The 19,874-nt window shown below is 30.9% G+C and overlaps 1 protein-coding gene across 1 annotated transcript in view; it reads left to right on the top strand.

Moving 5' to 3' along the window:
* The window catches only part of LOC143085237 (transcription initiation factor TFIID subunit 1-like), a 51,679-nt gene that overhangs the window by 14,026 nt on the left and 17,779 nt on the right, over window positions 1–19,874 (top strand). The window contains exons 12-31 of the mRNA XM_076261474.1: window positions 299–421; window positions 1,009–1,077; window positions 1,424–1,543; window positions 1,957–2,130; window positions 2,406–2,579; window positions 3,098–3,288; window positions 3,656–3,770; window positions 4,534–4,675; window positions 7,521–7,651; window positions 8,557–8,637; window positions 9,422–9,691; window positions 12,677–12,761; window positions 13,100–13,199; window positions 13,763–13,886; window positions 14,627–14,746; window positions 15,338–15,474; window positions 15,917–16,082; window positions 17,549–17,751; window positions 18,505–18,613; window positions 19,240–19,338. Of these exons, the coding sequence (XP_076117589.1) occupies window positions 299–421; window positions 1,009–1,077; window positions 1,424–1,543; window positions 1,957–2,130; window positions 2,406–2,579; window positions 3,098–3,288; window positions 3,656–3,770; window positions 4,534–4,675; window positions 7,521–7,651; window positions 8,557–8,637; window positions 9,422–9,691; window positions 12,677–12,761; window positions 13,100–13,199; window positions 13,763–13,886; window positions 14,627–14,746; window positions 15,338–15,474; window positions 15,917–16,082; window positions 17,549–17,751; window positions 18,505–18,613; window positions 19,240–19,338 (2,733 nt within the window). The remainder of the gene's footprint in view (window positions 1–298; window positions 422–1,008; window positions 1,078–1,423; window positions 1,544–1,956; window positions 2,131–2,405; window positions 2,580–3,097; window positions 3,289–3,655; window positions 3,771–4,533; window positions 4,676–7,520; window positions 7,652–8,556; window positions 8,638–9,421; window positions 9,692–12,676; window positions 12,762–13,099; window positions 13,200–13,762; window positions 13,887–14,626; window positions 14,747–15,337; window positions 15,475–15,916; window positions 16,083–17,548; window positions 17,752–18,504; window positions 18,614–19,239; window positions 19,339–19,874) is intronic.

Genomic DNA, 19,874 nt, shown 5'->3' with positions numbered 1-19,874 from the left:
TTATCTACAATCTAAGATATGCATGAATGATCATTGTATTGATGGATTGATGAGGCGAGAAATTAGCTACCAGAAACCACTGTTAAATATATGAATAGTAAAACTTGGTCAAATGTTGAACAACTATTGTAAAATTTTAGTTGTAAATACTTTTGTATTGAAAAACAGTTTAAGAAAATATGATAATTCATGTATAGAACAAACAGACATCACTGAAGTAAACTGAAAAATGTCAATTAGTTTCTTAATTGGTCAGTTTCAAAAAGGTACTAAATAACAACTTGTACTATATTTTCAGAACATGGATAAGATTCCTAAGCCTAAGATTCTAACACTAGACCCTAATGATGACAATATTATATTGGAAATACCTGAGGACAGAGATCCTAATGCTAAAGAAGAGCCATTGAAGAAAGAAAAGGTATAGATATCAGGACCAGGGAGGAAACATACCAATTTTGGACTGATTTATGAAAGTCCCCAAAGAAATTTTCCATATTATCATATTCATCTTGAAAATTTGAAATTTCAGAGAATATGTATTATCATATATAGGTATTTTGTTATTCTGACATCATGATGAGTAATATTGCAATATTTGTTGACAAAATAATTAAAAAAGGCAAAATTTAAGATGGTTTTATACTCTCATGGGTGTCATTTCACACTTGCCCCCCCCCCCCCCCCCCCCATCAGATTTAGTATTGTAAATTATATTCAGCAAGTAATCAACAGTTCAACCAAACATACACATTCTTCTGTGAACCTTACACTAATATAAACACAATAATAACATTCATCTATAAAAATAATAAAAACAAAAAAATCTGGAAAATTTTATGCAAAATACATGCCTTCTTATCCCTAGACCTTTAATTGGTTTTATTTATTTTTTAGTTCAACTTCATTATATGTAATTATATTTTTACAAATACATAAGATGGCCTACATTAAACAATTGTAGTATATATATATATATATTTGCTAAACTTGGTTTTTTTTCTCTAGGAAATAAAGAAATCTAAGTTACTTCTAGGAAAGGCAGGACTTATTAAAGATGATGAAGAAGATGATGAGGTAATTAGTTTTATTTAAATTTGAATTACTTCCTGGTGTCCGGTATCTGCATCTTTTGATTTTTTCTTTAGAGTAGTTTTGTGTTTGATACCCTAATAATGAAAAGAATACAATTGATTCAACCATAGATTGTAAATAGAGCTGCTAAATGTATCAGTAACCTGATATTGGCATTTAAGTGAAATGGTAAATATGCATGCACACAGTCACTTACTAAATTTGACATTATTTGGTGTAAAAATTTACAAAAGGAATGAATTGAATGTTATACACTTTTGCCAATAGCATTATTTTGCCATTTCATATACAATGTATACCTTATTATGATATTAATTTTACTCCTCAGGACCAGACAACTCCCAATATGCCCGTTAAAGATCCATTTAATCTCTCCAACGATGAGTATTACAATCCTAAATTGTTAGAATCTGCATTGAAAGGAACCATGGGATCTAGTCTAATACAGGTATTTGTTTGTATATACATTCTCTGTTTCCATTCTCATTTATAATTGCTTATATTTAAAGTTCAGCTTAATGTTGTGTAAGTTATCCAGAAATTTCTAGTTATTATAGATCTAATTAATTATTAAGAAATGCCCAATGGTTCACTCAGATGTTTAAAGAGAGCTGTATTTCGGTGTAGAATTACAAAATTCAGGGGGAAAGCAAGTTTGTTCATATTTAGTTGTATATGACAAAACATTCATTGTTAAAGGCTTTTTAAAGGGACTTATTTAAAGACGGACTAACATGAAGGTCTCATTAAAATCTAATGAATATTGAATAATTGAGGGAAATTTTGAATAATATATAAATGCTTTCTTATATATTTTTGTCTGTCTGTATGTGTATTTATTGGATATTAATTGATTTTCAGCATTCCACTCCTGGCCTTGAGCTACGTCAGCCATTTTTCCCCACACATATGGGACCTATCAAACTACGACAGTTTCATCGGCATCCATTGAAGAAATACTCACATGGTCCGGTGGCAACAAAAGGTCCACATTATGTTACACCATTACTTAAAACAATTAAACGTAAAGCAAGGGTAAGTAGACACTTAATTGTTTTAATTTCTTACATTCAAATTGACAAAACTAATTTTTTTTAATTACTACTGAATAAAACACAGAAAGCTTCTAATTTCAAAGGAAGAATGCAATATTTTTCTTAAAAGAAATAATAAAAAATGTTGAACTTATTTAATTAAAATATTAAGTGATTATTTAAGTTTCTTAGAAGTCCGTTTTCATAAAAAAAAAAAAAATACTATATCATTTATGTATTAAAAAAAATTAATGTAATGTTTTCATTAATCCCTAGTTAAGAGACCAGGAGCGACAAGCCTTTGGTGGAGGAGATATATTCTTTATGAGAACACCACAAGATCTCACCGGAATGGATGGAGATTTATTTTTAGCAGAATATTCAGAGGAACATCCCCCTCTTATCAACCAAGTTGGTATGGCAACCAAGATTAAAAACTATTATAAAAGGGTTGGTTAAATTTTATTATTATATTGAATTGTTTCAAGGTGAAAATTAAAAGTTAAAAACACATCATAACCTCAAGATGTTTGTATTGGTTTGGTTATGGTAAATACCCTTTGTCTCCTAAAGCTTTTAAATCATCGACAATGACTATACAATAAAGATATTAAAACCCAAAGAAATCAAAACGTGTCATGTATTTGTCGTAATACATTTAGGTTTAATATTTGTATCACTAAGTAGTGATCAATATCTTCAAGCAGTGGTCAAAATCATTGAAGTATTGGTCAAAATATTGTTGTTACTGAAATTGTAATTGATATTGAGAAATTTTTGTTTACCATTTGTTTACTTGAATTTTTATTTTTGGCCTCAGCAATGAAATCAAATTATGATATATTAATTTGGTAAGTTGAATGAAACATATAATTTATGAGTCATTTGCAGAATAAATTACGACAAAATGATAAGATTGAGACAGTGCTGTAAACCATTTATATGATCAGATATTGGGTTTTTTTCAGAAACCCGGCAAGGATTCCAATCCCCCAGTATTTAAGTTTGGAGAGTTAGCCTATGCCCATACTTCACCATTCCTGGGTTCTCTGGTACCAGGACAAAGTCTGCAGGCATTTGAAAACAATATGTACAGAGCACCAATATATGAACATGATGTCCCTCAGACAGATTTTCTTATCATTAGGAACAGACAGGGGTAAGTACTAAACTTAAAATAAATTTAGGTTTTTTATCCAGAAAAAGTGCCATCTACAGCATATCTATTAGCACTACTGGTAATGATACGAGACTATTTTGCAATGCATTGCATCTAGTAAAATTGAATATAGGGTAGACAGTCATGAGAAAATATCTTAATATAATTCTTATGGAAAAGTTCAAATTTGGATTGGTTTAATACATAAGATGACAACCAGAAAGTAACTGCATGGTGCTTAAGATGACAAAACTCATATACCTCATATCAAATACCATCATATATAAACATTTCAGCAGACAAAACTTGCATACAAAAGTGACACAAAATTATATACGATAAAGTTAACATATGCATTTATTTTTAGGTACAATATCCGTGAAATTAACACAATTTACGCTATTGGCCAAGAATGTCCTATGACAGAAGTTCCTGGACCTAACTCAAAACGAGCCAATAACTTTATAAGAGACTTCTTACAAGTGAGAAATATCTAATATCAGTTATTTTATAGGGTTATTGCATGAATATTGGGGAATATTGTCCCGAGTAGAATTCTATATTGCACGAGCTTGCGAGTGCAATATATGTTCTACGAGGGACAATATTCCCCAATATTCATGCAATAACCCTTTTATTGTATAGCAATATAATATTTGACAGTAAAAATTGGTTTAAACTAAGATTTAAACGTTGATGACGTCATGAATTTTGAAAATTTATTGCACTAGTGCAATATTAGAATTTATTGCACGCTAACTTTTGGTTACGTTCTGTGGGAAATATTATATTGCTATACAATAATATTTTTTATTGAATCATTTATTCACAATAGAATACATTAATATCATTAATATCTTTGTAAAGTTAAGGACTTTGTGTTTGAAATCAGACTTAAATTTAATTTATTACCCTTGAAAGTACATTTTGATAAGAATTGAAAGTTCAAACAATGAACTTTTACTAAGGATGGTAACATTAATATTGATATTCACCTAATTTATAACTAGTAGTTTATAATGTTCTTACATGAAGGCGATGAACCATATTGTTATGCATGGTAACTCCAATTCACTATATATATATAGCTAGTGACTACTATTTTATTTCTTGAATAGCCCAAAATGAATATAGTAGACAATATACAAGACATTCATATTTGACTTTCTTTTTCTTTTCTCTGTCTATTTATAGGTGTTTTTATATAGATTATTTTCATATAATACTTTCTGTATCTATTTATAGGTGTTTATATATAGATTATTTTGGAAGAGTAAAGATAATCCAAGAAGGATTAAGATGGATGATATCAAAAAGGCATTCCCATCACATTCAGAAAGTAGTATTAGAAAACGTCTCAAGTTATGTGCAGACTTTAAAAGAACAGGTGATTAAACAGGCTTTGATAATGTACGAATGTGCAAATGTCAGCATTCTATAGTAAACCATTCTATCTACATACACTAGCCCTTTCAAATGATACCAGTCTTTGATAGCATTAATTTTTGTCTTCTAATTACCCTGTTTAAATAGATGGTGTCAAAGTTTGTATACTAATGGCTTTGAAAAACTATTTTATGGTGTACAGATCTAGACAGCTATTCATCCTTCCATATGATCTAAAGTCTTATGTGAAAATGTTGATTTGTCATTTAATAATCAGACCCTCAATGCAATTGCATAAGACAAAAATACACATAATGAAAAATGGAATAACATATATCGATTGGAAAATCATTTTATGTTAGATTTAAGTTCATTTCAAAATAATGAAATTAAAACTCATTATCAATTGAAAAAACATGTTTTTATTTGTCAGAAATCAGTGAAATATTTTTTTGTGAAATTAAAGACATTCTAAATATTTTATCATATAGAATAAAAAAAAGCCACATGAATTCATTCCTAATTTAAGTGTTAGTTATGCATTGTGTTACAAATAGATGAAATTTTTGTTGATTTATTTGTTTAGCAACTGCAGGTAGAATACTTATATAGAATTTTTGTTTCTCAATTTATTAATTACATTATTTGTAATTTTTTGTTACCATATTTTAACTTTTTTCAATTCTAAAATATTTTAGAATTATTTTTTTTTTATTTGTTATGCATGATAAAGGAGAAAGTATGATGAGGGCTTTTTTGGCCCTTCGATTACTGAAATTATTAAGTATTGAAAATTTATGATTTATTGTGATTTAGATTATCACAAATCTTTACTCTGTTAGATGTCTAACGGTAGAAAAGTATTCACAAGATTGATTTGTGCATTCAAATTCATGAATACAAGACAAAACTGCCTAAATTGCCTCATTTTAAGATCTCCTATTTGAATATTAGCAACAGCCTTACCCAACATTTTGTATTGCTTTATCTCATTCAAAGATGTGATGTGATCAAAATATCTTTAAGAGTAAGGCTGTTGCTCAGTTAGTAGATGTACAATGACTTTTTTTTGTAACATACAATGACTCACATTTAATGTTTCTGAACTTAAGTGACCTGATTATATTACTGCATTTATTTACTCCTTATATGTATATGACCTTGTAAAAATGGTAACCAGGACTAACAACAACTTTTACATTTAATAAGAGATCACGAAAGAGTATGAAAGACTTTACAATTTAGACCTAGCACACACATGTCTACCAAAGTGTCTACTGCAAAATTTCTGATTTTGTTTTGTATAAATTTTTTTTTTTAATAGCCAAATAATCCCTTAACACTCCTTTCAAAAATGTTCTGTAAATAGGGCTTGGTATATATATCTTTTTTGATGCTATTATTATCAAGGCTTTTTCTATTCACGATTTACTGCCAAATATCCGCCCCTAACCAATGCTTAAAGGGCTAGGTTTTCCCCAGAATTCTTTTTGAGAGCAGATAAAATGATAACCTTTTAGTTTTGTGCAAAGGCATGGCAAATTTGATTAAAAACCATAATATTGTAATGATATTTATAAACTTTTTAAGCATGGGTATTTTTTTTTAACTATGACATAGACATATAAACAGATTATGAATCTTAACTGGTCCTTTAATAGCTTCTGGTTCATTTTGAGCAATGAAAAGATAGGTGCTGTTTTCAGGTCTTAGCAAATATAAACCAGTCACCATGACAACAAATGTGTTTATACAATATCTTTGTTTTTCTTCCTAAACCTATTTATAATATTCTGATGTGCATAACAGAAAATAACTTCAAGAAATCAACTAAAAAGATTGATCAAGAAAATTAACAAAATTGGAAGCTTTTGAAGTAGGAAAAGATAACGAAGACTATGAATAAATATTTCTTGTGGTTTATATTACCAAACACAAGTCAGTTTTAGGCGTCTAATATCAAAGATAACATCATGATAAATAAAGAATATCAAGACTGTCCATATAACATCTTTGTCAACCTGTAACACCAATATAACCCCAAGAGCACTGCTTGATGGATTACATTGGTTCAGGTTTGATATACTGTGTAATATTGTTTTTTTTTGTTTTTTTTTATGATTTACATAAATCATGTGGCATGAAATAATACTGATTAGGGATTTTGCAGTTTGATAAAGTCTTTGTTACCATGACTTATATCAATACCTTTAGAATGGCTGATATAGAACGATTGCCAGTGATTGTATTACACATACAATTTACTTGTATTTATTACTAAAGATAAATATGTAACAGCTTTTGTTAACAGCTGGTGTTGAAATATTCTGGTAGCTGTGCATATATTGTTTAAAAATTATGACACAATTCTTGATAGCATTTAAAGTTTTAGATAATGTATTCTTTTATAAATCATTTATAAATTGTCATTTAAGTGAAAAGAGCCTGCTATTTATAGACACCTTCATGGTTAGATTTTTAGTAGTAAAATGTACAAGTAAAGGATATTACTTTGCTGTTATGTTTCAGATAGACTATATTTATACACAGGTACTCCAGTTACTCAAATAATTTGTAATAGTTTATGAAACTTTTTAATTTTCGACAATCATTTTCCCAGAAACATATTTCGCAAGCTTATAGCCAACAAATATGCATGTTGCCAAAAGTTTGTATCAGAACCAATTAAAATAAAAATCTGTTTGCATTGTTGATAACATGTTTCATCATCACCTAACAATTTGACCATCTATTGTCATATTTCATGCCCATGTTAAAAATCTAATTTATTCACTTCACGATACCTAACTTTGTTATCCTATGTTTAGTTTTGTTGCTCATTTAAGGTATGGACTCTAATTGGTGGGTGTTGAAGCCAGATTTCCGATTACCTACAGAGGATGAAATGAGAGCAATGGTATCTCCCGAACAATGCTGTGCTTATTATAGTATGTTGTCTGCTGAACAGAGGTTAAAGGTCAGTCACAGAGTGTTGAATATTAAAACTCATTATTACATAGGTTGCTATGAATTGCATTGATTTTCCAGTAAAATTAAAAACCGATAATTTCACATGTGGAATGAACGTGGTTATTTCACTCCTCTGACCTCATACAACAATAGGCGTTGTCAAGACGTGGAAAATGTCAGATTAAAGCAAATTGTGAATACATAGAAAAAAAATAGTTCCTTACATTTTTTACTTCAATTTATAAAAAATTATGCCAATATAATAAAAAGAATAACTAATCAAAGAATTCAAATTTTGAAAAATATTCAACTCATGACCAAACAACACTGATAATTAACTCGTGCTATTCGCATTCTTAAATTAATGTGTTGTTCAGTCACTCGTTGAATATTTTACTCTATTTGAATTCTTTGATTAGTTATTCTATAATTAGATTGAATGACAAAAACTAAGGACAAACACAAAAATATAAATTCTGTCTAACAAATTATATTGTGTGCCTCCACCATTTACAGTTGACTTTTCTAAGCAGAATCAAAAATAAAGACATTCCTGAAGACTTCTGAAAAACAAAACCTCTAAAGTGGAGGAAAACAAATCATCTTAAAATTTCGTTATCCAGATCTAGAAATTTAATTGATTCAAACATTAGAATGAACCACAGATTAAAAAGTAATTGGTGCGCAGCACAGTTAATAAAAACACTTCTTTTTGCAATTACAATGAAGAGAAATCAAAACTCCTAGTCAGTATTATTTTGTAAGATTTATATAATTTGAAACATAAATGATAGATATAAGAAGACATGGTATAAGTGCCAATGAGACAACTCTCCATAGGACAGGTTCAATTCATGAATTTATCTTATTTATCATTTATGCACTGCATCATAAATGTCTATGTTACAACAGGATGCTGGTTATGGAGAGAAATCATTGTTTGCTGTTGATGAAAATGACGATGAAGATACTCAGATGAAGCTAGATGATGAGGTATGTTACTCATTCTTTACTCACATTATATCATAAACAAATCAAAATTCAAAAAATTGCAAAATGAATCCTTCAGTGCTCAAAAGATAAGTTCTAATTTTTTGTCTTGTTTTTTTTGTGATAATTTTTCATTTCATGCTGTTCGAGTGATAAGGGTTTTTCTCAGTCATGTAGAAAAAGAATACATGATATCTTGAGCCTATGTTATTGACATTGCCTGGATAAATAATGATAAACAGATTATCAATTGTCTTTTAAACCCAGAGGTTCTCGTCTACATGACATCTTAGGGTTATCGCCCTTCCATAAGATTGTAGCTGAGAAACACAATCTTGTTTGAAGAACCATTGGTAATCTATAATTATTGACTTATTATTCATTCATAGTTGATGCTGTATTCTTGTTGCTAACACCTGTAGCATCCCATATTTTCAAAGAAATAGAGTTTCATCTCTTCAATATCAAAAAAATAAGGAGATGTAGTATGATTAACAATGAGACTTACATCAACAGGAGTTCAAATGATGTGATTGTAAGCAATTCTAGATCAACTTTCTGCCTTCAACAATGTACAAAACCACCCCATAGTGAGCTATAATAGCCTGCTCATCAAAGCTATTAATTAAGGAAAATTTCAGTTAGGTATATTTTATATTCCTAAAAGTTTTACATTTGCATTCTTTATGGTTTTGACTAAATTCCTCACAATTGACAATCAATTTAATCATGATTTTATTACTGTTATAATTTGAATCAACATAATTTGCATTAAATTTGTATTTAGGTCAAAACAGCTCCCTGGAATACAACTAGAGCTTATATAGGTGCAATGAAAGGGAAATGTCTCCTGGACCTGTCTGGACCAGCAGACCCAACAGGTTGTGGGGAGGGATTTTCTTATGTTAAGGTGCCTAACAAGCCTCAGCCCAGAGATGAGGGAAAGGATAATACCCCGGTGAAAAAAACTGTGACTGGAACTGATGCTGATCTCAGAAAACTACCTCTCAAAGATGCTAAACAACTGCTTAGAAAGTTTGGTGTTCCTGAAGCAGAGGTATTTAAAATAAAAAATAAATTCATAACTGTATTTAAGATATTGTACATGTTATGCAAAACTATCAGAAGTATTTAAGAAAATAAGAAATGCTATGTTCATCTGTAAGTTTTCTGACCAGTTCAGTTTAAGAAATATCTAATTACTGATACATTGTATTGATATCATTTTATGTTCAGTAACAATGCAGTCCATTTAATTGTTGATGTGTTTTTTGGTGGTGTTGGGGGAGTTCCTGGAAGGAGACAAAATGCATATTTCTGTGTTACAAGTTGCAATAGCATTATTTATAATTGTTGAACATAAACGTAATTAAAGACAACAACACCCATCAATTACCGCATGGTGATTAATTTATTGTGGTCGACATGTTTCGCCAACAAGCGTGGCGTCTTCAGGACAATATTATACATCAAATCAAACAGTGAAGTACAAATTTTGCGGTTGTGCGGTTTGCCTTAACAATAGAGGTTGTTATGACGACGTTATAGATATAAATAGAAAGTGAAAGTAAAATAAGAATCTAGTATAGTTCAAAGAGAAAGTTAGTCAATAAAGTTATTAACGATGTGGTTATCTCCTATTCTTGCACGTCTGTGTAGTGGTCCTCATAGAAGTTTCTAGTGGTAATAATGTAGAAATGATGGAAGTAGCTCATAAAATGTCAGTTCATTTCCAAATTGGACAACACCCCATTGGCCATCCCGTACCAATTCAACTGGCTTCGCTCCGAGGGAGGTACTGCTTCCATTGAGTAGGTAAAAGGTGAAGTGTGTGATCGCCGCAATTTTGGGAATTGTAAATCTTGGTAGATGTGTTCATAAAAATTATCTTTGCTAATAAAATGTCCGTGGATGAAGCTTTTCTTTATAAATATGGTTTTTGGTTTATGTGGTTCATCTTGGTTCTGGTTCCTTCCTTTTTTCCTAAGTAAAATGCCTGGTATTCCGAATTTCTTTGACTTTGTGTACTTATGTATGGTATGTAAATCTTCAGTGATGGACTTCTTCTTCTTTGTATGTTTCTGTGGTTGCTTCTGTTTACAAATCTCTCCTTATTTTTTCTCCGTATCTGGTAATTTTCGGCAAGGATCGAGAACTCTTTAAATGGTCCGGTATTTCGTTCATGCTGTGTGGTTGTTAGGTACAACGCTAGTTTGGCAAAGGTGGATCCTCTCGGATGCAGGGGTTCACAGTAACACTTTTTTAACGAAATACCGGACCATTTAAAGAGTTCTCGATCCGTTGCCGAAAATTACCAGATACGGAGAAAAAATAAGGAGAGATTTGGAAACAGAAGCAACCACAGAAACATACAAAGAAGAAGAAGTCCATCACTGAAGATTTACATACCATACATAAGTACACAAAGTCAAAGAAATTCGGAATACCAGGCATTTTACTTAGGAAAAAAGGAAGGAACCAGAACCAAGATGAACCACATAAACCACAAACCATATTTATAAAGAAAAGCTTCATCCACGGACATTTTATTAGCAAAGATAATTTTTATGAACACATCTACCAAGATTTACAATTCCCAAAATTGCGGCGATCACACACTTCACCTTTTACCTACTCAATGGAAGCAGTACCTCCCTCGGAGCGAAGCCAGTTGAATTGGTACGGGATGGCCAATGGGGTGTTGTCCAATTTGGAAATGAACTGACATTTTATGAGCTACTTCCATCATTTCTACATTATTACCACTAGAAACTTCTATGAGGACCACTACACAGACGTGCAAGAATAGGAGATAACCACATCGTTAATAACTTTATTGACTAACTTTCTCTTTGAACTATACTAGATTCTTATTTTACTTTCACTTTCTATTTATATCTATAACGTCGTCATAACAACCTCTATTGTTAAGGCAAACCGCACAACCGCAAAATTTGTACTTCACTGTTTGATTTGATGTATAATATTGTCCTGAAGACGCCACGCTTGTTGGCGAAACATGTCGACCACAATAAATTAATCACCATGCGGTAATTGATGGGTGTTGTTGTCTTTAATTACGTTTATTTGCTTTTATAGTGAAAGACAACTGTGAATACCGCGTGGTATCCACCCGCTATTACCCAACCGCACGATAACCACTTCAGGTGTTGGTTCACCATTATTAAGTTGAATTGTTGAACATGTTTAAATACATTTGCCTTTTATACAAGAATTGATTCTATCTTGACCTACAGCCATTTTAGACCATACCAATGAATTATAACACATTCTGAAAACCTTTTTTCATGTGTCTTACATAATTTGAAAAATGTTTTGTATCAATTCATATTATTCAAAACTTTTCAAGTATAAAGTAGAATTTTTATCTCAAACTTAGTCTGACTGAGAAATATTTTGAGAAACCCATAGTTCAACTGAAACTAATACTGAAGATTAGAATAAACAAGGGAAACAACTCTTGTTCAGTTTGGTAAGACTAAGGTAAATCCAGATGGATATGGTTGAAGAAGGGAAACAACTCTTGTTCAGCTTGGTAAGACTAAGGTAAATCCAGATGGATATGGTTGAAGAAGGGAAACAACTCTTGTTCAGCTTGGTAAGACTAAGGTAAAGCCAGATGGATGTGGTAGAAGAAGGGAAAGAACTCTTGTTCAGCTTGGTAAGACTAAGGTAAAGCCAGATGGATGTGGTAGAAGAAGGGAAAGAACTCTTGTTCAGCTTGGTAAGACTAAGGTAAAGCCAGATGGATATGGTAGAAGAAGAACATATACTTGTAAAGAAATAAAATTTAGGCGCTAAGGAAATTATGACTCAGTTGAAATTTCATTTCAACCAAGTTCGAGACAATGAGAGTTAACTGTACTCTCACCCTTTAATTCCTGAATATGGTGTGAAGTCACCCACAGTTGTGTGATCATCTTGCTGTGTTAAAGACCTATTGGTGGCCTTCAGCTGTTATCTGCTCTTTGGTAGGGTTGTTGTTTCTTTGACATATTCTCAATTTTATTCTATATTATAGATGAAGAAGTTATCTCGATGGGAAGTTATAGATGTTGTCAGAACGATGTCAACAGAGCAAGCTAAGGCTGGTCAGGATACAAAAGGTAAAATCATTATATAATCATGTAGTTTTATGAATGTGTTCATTTTCACACAAAAAAAGTACAAAGATTGTTGTTTTTATCTTATGTGTACCACATGCATATGTATCAATATTTTTAAAAAACATTTTTTTCCCGATGTGTAATAAGTTCATGATATGCTGATCGTGTTGACTTCATGAAATTATTTTAAAGATTTTGAGTGTCTCATTAGATGTTCCCTGTCAAAGAAGTATGTTAATAAAGTTCATAAAATACTTCTACTTTTATCAAATGATAAAAATGTAATATACATGAACTCAATATATATTGAATACTAAAGAAAGTAATTATTATAACAGGTGGAATGGGAAAGTTTGCCAGAGGTAACAGGTTCTCTGTAGCAGAACATCAAGAGAGATATAAAGAGGAATGTCAGAGGATATTTGATGTACAAAACAGGTTTGTATGATGATCCTTATGAATTGGGTGTCAGCGAACTTATGTCAAGTAAGGATAAAATTTTACATTATACCAATGATTTATTTACAATTGTTTTATATGAGCTTCGTTGGAAATAGACCTTATACAAGTACACATATACATGTACATGTTTAAGACTTTGATTAATTTTGGTACATTCAAATACGACATGAAAGATGATTTTTTGTCTGTTTTGTATGGTTCGTATAACAACTCAATTTTCAAACATTTACAGACTCTGCATAAGACTTTTTCAACCAGAGATAGAATGACAGATGTATTGATATTCATTTAAATTTATATTAGGTTGATTTCAATATGATGCTGCTCATATTTTAGTCTCATACCCATCTACTAAATATTAGCTGTGAATTACAATTTTATGGTTTAAATTGTTGTATAAACTTTTGACAGATGTATCCAAAAAGTATGATAAGCTATAACTTAAACAATGAATCACTAAGAGGCTGTTATTCTTATGTTAAGATTTCACATTTTCTTGTTGAGAATAAGACTGATGAATGCATTTTTCTGTGTTACAGAGTTCTTGCCTCTACTGAAGTTCTCTCAACAGATGAAGATTCAAGTTCTGCTGATGAATCAGATTTTGAAGAAATGGGTAAAAATCTGGAGAGTATGCTTTCAAACAAGAAAACAAGTTCTCAGGTAGACTTTATTCATATTGCTTATACATTTCAAGTTATTACTTTTTTTGCACAAACTTTGTTTGGTTATTCTTAATTCAGACGGTGATTTAAACTGAATTTTTATGCCAAATGATATATCTGTCCATTTTTATTCCTCAAAATCTCAAACATTCCTTAACCTACAAATGTACTTTGGTGTTAAATGTGATTACTGCTATATAATTTAATTTTGGATGTAACGTTTCTTCTGATTGGCTGACGTTATTTTGTTATCAGCCCATAGACATAATTTAGTCATGTGACCGTGTTGTCATCAACGTTTTTTTAGGTTTAAAATGAAATTTAAAATTAAATTATAAGGAATGACTGTAATATTTTTTCTGTCTATTCGAAATAACATAAAAATGTGGTTCACACTGTTAAATAACCCGCTATGCGCATTATTCAGTGTGCATCACATTTTTTATGTTATTTCTTCATAGACAGAAAAAATATTACAGTCATTCCTTAAATAATTTACTGTTTTAGATTTATTATGATTATTTTGTGAAAAGTTAATTTGTGTAATTGTACATAAAGTATGTTTTAGAACTGGACCCTATTTAGTAATGCCATTTTTTTGTGGCATACAGATTTTACTGCAAAATTTGTTTACTTTTTGCTGTAAAACTATACATTGCTATATGTCTTCCTAATTATAACAATTCTCATGACTTAAATCATGTAAATATGGTTTATAAATGTACTTAACTTTAACAGTTAAGTCATGAAAGAGAAGAACAAGAAAGAAAAGAATTACACAAGATGTTATGTGGAGGGGATGATCCTAAAGATAAAGGGAAGAAAAGAAAAGATGACAGTGATTCAACACCATCGATCGTAAGTTTGGCTTATTTATTTGAGGATTCAGTTTATAGATATAGGAACATGTGGTATGAGTGCCAATGTCTCCATCCAATTCACAATATAAAAGTAAACCATTATAGGTGAACATGAAGCCTTGCCTCACACTGAACAGCAAGCTGTAAATGGCCCCCAAAAAAATTACTAATGTAAATCATTCAAATGGGATGTTTGTTAAGTTTCATATGTATGTTAATTTTGTGATCTTTCAATAGTCTTTACCTGGCTGTATCATGTTTTTACATAGTTAAGAGTTGAGGTAAAGATTACAAGATAAAAGAATTATAATCAGCATTACTTTTATAGCATAAAACATTTTAGTGGATATTTTAGGAACTGCTAGACATTTTTTGAAGGATAAGATTTTGGGGTTTTAAGTCTATAAAGATTATAAATTTACTTCACAAGTTATACATATAAAGATACACACAGGGTCATAAGATTACTTTACTATACCAGTTGTTGAATGTCTTAGAAATTTTCAATATCTACATGTATTTTTATATTTCAAGCTAATAAGTGCTGTATTTTGTTAAAATTATTGATACTTTTTGTTTGTACATCAAGGGTGGTAAGAAATTGAAGATAACAAGAACCTTTAAAACAGAGGATGGTAAAGTGTTCATCAGAACAGAATGGGTAACCAAACCTGTTATTATTGATACATACTGCAAAATCAGAGAGAAGAAAGATCCTAATTTTATGTAAGTAATTAGGAAATATATCATTGTTATGATTGTGTCATTCAGAATCCTGAACATGCACAAATTGTTTGCCACTAGACACTTAGCAAGCATGAATCATGCAGTTAGTCAGTCTGTTTAAATAATATAATACTAGTACCCGACCATATGTGAGAATGAAAACCTCCCCAGAAGAATGTTTTATATAAGAAATAAGTGACAGAAAATCTTAAATAGATCTTAATCAATATACAGGTCAAGCAGAGAAAGGTAAAGGTCAATGAGACAGTTTTAAAAAAAAAAACAAATATTAAAATTTGATTTTATATCTAAAGCTACTGACAAATGATGACACACTATTTGAATTTTGGTTGGTATCATTCAGATTTATAGTGAATTTTATAGACAAAATATAGACCTTTACATTATAAAGTACTTTATCCTGAAATATAATTGGTTTCAGTAAACAAGTTGCTGCAATGGATGATCAGTTAAAGGAAGAAATGAGGAGAGAAAAGAGAAGATTGCAGGAAAGATTGAGGAGAATAAAGAGAAATGAAGAAAGAGATAAGTTTAATCCACCATCAGCTAAAAAGAAGAAGAAAATAGAGACTCCCATGAATACGAAGGTAAAGAATTCTTGTTTGGAAGTTTTGCAAATTTCTATTTTCCCAATCTTACGAGAAATAATAGAATGCAAATTTCTTGAGTAATGACAGGGTATGACATGAATACTTGTCTGATTGCCCAAGTGAATGGTATGTAAGCTCAACCAAAATCTACATTTCAATTTTTCCAGGGCCGTAACTACCTATGAGGCAGGGGAGGTAACTGCCTCCCCCTGAATTTTCTACAGCAAATTTTTTTTTTGAAGTAATAAAATGAAATATTGACAATATGTACACGAAGAACTTGAATTTATATTATAAACAACACAAGTTTACAGTTTTAACAGTGTTATCATGACACCTGATATATCTGTCATTTTCCGGATTTTTTACCGAAAGTGAACCGTTTCAGTATTTTATTTTTCGTGTGGCCGTCCGTCTGTTATTCAGTATTTGTAAGAGAATACATATGTGAAACTTTGCTTTCGACAATTTTGAATAAAACTTTTCACATTTATTTAGGGGCTCCATGAAGCAGAGGAAGTTCCCTATGTATTGTGAATCTTTTATGATATTTGAAATTCGTACCGGCTGAATCTGCTATTGTGTCATTTTTTTAACGTCTCCTGGCCGATCGTACGAGAACATTATGGTCAATGCCTTAGTAGTTAAACACTCCCATTCGTTGAAGCAGAGACTTTCTAAACTAAGTATATACTAGTTTAGAAAGTCCCTGGTTGTAGTTATATACATGTCTGTTCAGCTTTCAACAATATTAAAATTCAAGGTCCTCAACAAAAAAAAATATCTTGCTTTCTATGATCTTGCTTTATATGTTTTTTTTAACTTGCTCATTTGATTTCTAACAAAAATATCTTTAAATACAGATAATAGTTGTTTGTATAAAAAATTGCTTCAAGGATCCAGCAATATTGGTGTTTCTTAAAGTAAGGAAATCGAAGGAAAACGGGTGATTTTTATTCATATTGAGAACAAAATCCGCGGTCACAATGTATTTAATGTTAATAATTATAGGTATAAGTACTTCCTTCAAGACGGAGCCTTTGCTTACCCCGAACATCAATCTCAGTTTGTTTTTGCATAAAAATTGCTTCCAGGTTCATGCAATACTGATGTTTTTTAAAATAAGTAAATCGAATCAGGTCATTTTTAGCCATTTTACTGCGAGAAAAAAATCGGCAGGTGGCTGCGCCCAAAAACCCCCTCTCTCTTGGGGGCCTCAATTGGTGGCCCCAAACCCCTGCCTCCCCTGAATTCGAACCCTAGTTACGGCCCTGTTTTCTGATTGGACAAGTAAAAAATTTCTCAAACTAAACTGATCTTCTCAGCAACCCTGTCTATGCGTGTCATAACTATCAGAGAATTTTAAAATAGAATTAAAGCTACAAGTTTGATGACTGAAGTGTATAAATGATTCTATGTGTTTTGTTCCTATCCATTTATTGACCAAACAATTTTTTTTTCAGTTAAAATGTGGAGCTTGTGGCCAAGTTGGCCACATGAGGACTAATAAGGAATGTCCTTTGTACAGTAAGAGTGGTAATTTACCACCTGTACAGGTAGCCATGACAGACGAACAGATTGAGGAGGAACAACAGATCTTACCTGAAGATGATCTTATTAAAGTAGAGGGGACTAAGCTCAAATTGTCTAAGAATCTCATACAACAGTAAGTACATGTTTAACCCTGCCACATTTTTGCGCCTGTCCCAAGTCGGGAGCCTCTGGCCTTTGTTAGTCTTGTATGTATGGTTTTACCTATAGTTTCTTTTATATGTTTTGAAGTTTAGTATGATGCCATTTTCACTGGTACACATTTTGGATTTAGGGGCCAGCTGAGGCCCACCTACAGGTGCTGGATTTTCTGGCTGCATTGAAGACCGCTGATGACCTTCAGCTGTTATCTGCTCTTTGGTCAGGTTGTTGTCTCTTGGACATATTTTCCAATTTTTTTGCTGCCTCCTTGCAGAAAAAAATATTCAATATAATTTTTTAATTTATCTGAGTATTATACATTTAGACAACAAAATTGTACATGTTTACACAATGCTAGATAACAACCAAGAAATTTGATGTGAACAAATTTAAGTAAATGTAATTTGTATTTCAAATCAGAAGTTCAGAAACAAAACTTAGGTGGAAACATTTAATAGCTATATGAAAATAACGAGGTCTGATGTAATGGCCTCATGTGAAGTTTTAAGATAATGCAAGAAGAAAAGAATCCAGAACTACTTTTTAATGTAATGTTGCATACTGTTAGTTTAAAAAGAATAAAAGGTCTTCCAAACAATTAGAGTTTACAAAGATGAATAATTGTTAAGTATTTTTCTGTTTACATATAAATTCTATGTGCTTTTGATTTAAATTTGAATTGATAAAGATTATGAATTGAATAATTATGCTTATCTGTTGTCTTTAGTGCTGAGGAAGTGAAGAGAAAAGCTTTAGTGTTGAAGTTCCCCAAACAAGTTGCCAAGTCTGATAAGAAGAAAAGATTAAGTACAATTATACAGAATGATTATCTCAAGGTATTTCATCTCTTATATTTAATGAATGGCTTTTATTTATTTTGAATTTATTGAACCATAAAATTAATTTTTGACTCTTCACATTGAATTATCCGTGAAGCGGATTATGTTAAATGTGAACAGTCAATAATTAATTTTATGGTTCAATAAATTCAAAATAAATTATTGCCATTCATTATAAATAAATTTCTATCAAAAATAAGGCTCAAAGATGTATATTATACTAATAACAATGTACACAGATGTTTGCATATGAATACACAACGTTAGAGTGGGCGTGTCTCCATAAAAATTGATAACATTGAAAATAAAGCCAATTCTTTTAGCCAATCAGAAGACAGTAAATACACCAAATTTATTTATATATATATATACTCAAAAATTTGCAAACTTTTTGAGAAAATAAAATGCATGTAGATAATAAATGTAGATGTACATTTATGACAATTTATGTGAAATAGAATATAAATTTAGTTCCTTCTGTGTTATAGTACACTAGTAGAATGGTAATGCTCAAAATAACCAATGTCTCTGAAATAAATGGAATTAATCTGTTTTTTTATCAATTTAACTGAACTCAGTGACATTAGAATTTCAAACTAATTGAATATTCATTATTTTACTAGAGACCTAAACAGACATCCAACAGAAGAAGAACTGACCCTGTCATCACCATGTCAACGATCTATGAACATATTCTAAATGAGATGAGAGAAATGCCTAATGTAAGGACAGAGTAGATAGTTTACTTGTATCCTTATTTTATCTTTAATCTATCTCAGTTAAATCACACATAATAGAAGATTACATATAAAAAGTTGAAGATATGATATTCAATATTAGATATAGTATAGCTTGTGGCTTCTTTTTCTTTTAACCTATTTACATAATGTTTGTGGAGTTGGTGTAGATATTGAACTTTCATATTAATAATCTACATTAACACACAGAAAAGAAATGTGTTTTAGGCAATCGTTTCTTAAATGCTCTATTTATTAAAGAAAAGTAATTGTAAGGGACAATCAACAAACCTATTCTATTGAAAGATTTGATATTGTTAATGCTAGTTAGTCCTTCCATCCATCTGTCTGTTGGTCCATCAGTCCTATGGATATTTTTCATCACATTTTTCTTAGGAACTACAATACAAGGATTTCTAAGATTTGGATTCAGGATTGATATAAGTCACCTATACAGTGTGATACCTTTTCAGATTCATCACTTGACAACTTCCTGATTACCGAGTACTTGTATCATTTTT

The sequence above is a fragment of the Mytilus galloprovincialis genome, chromosome 8 (genome assembly GCF_965363235.1).
Source record: "Mytilus galloprovincialis chromosome 8, xbMytGall1.hap1.1, whole genome shotgun sequence".
NCBI classification, from domain to species: Eukaryota; Metazoa; Mollusca; class Bivalvia; order Mytilida; family Mytilidae; genus Mytilus; species Mytilus galloprovincialis.
The sequence above is the reverse complement of the archived record's forward strand: the minus strand, read 5'-3'. Positions and strand labels throughout refer to the sequence as shown.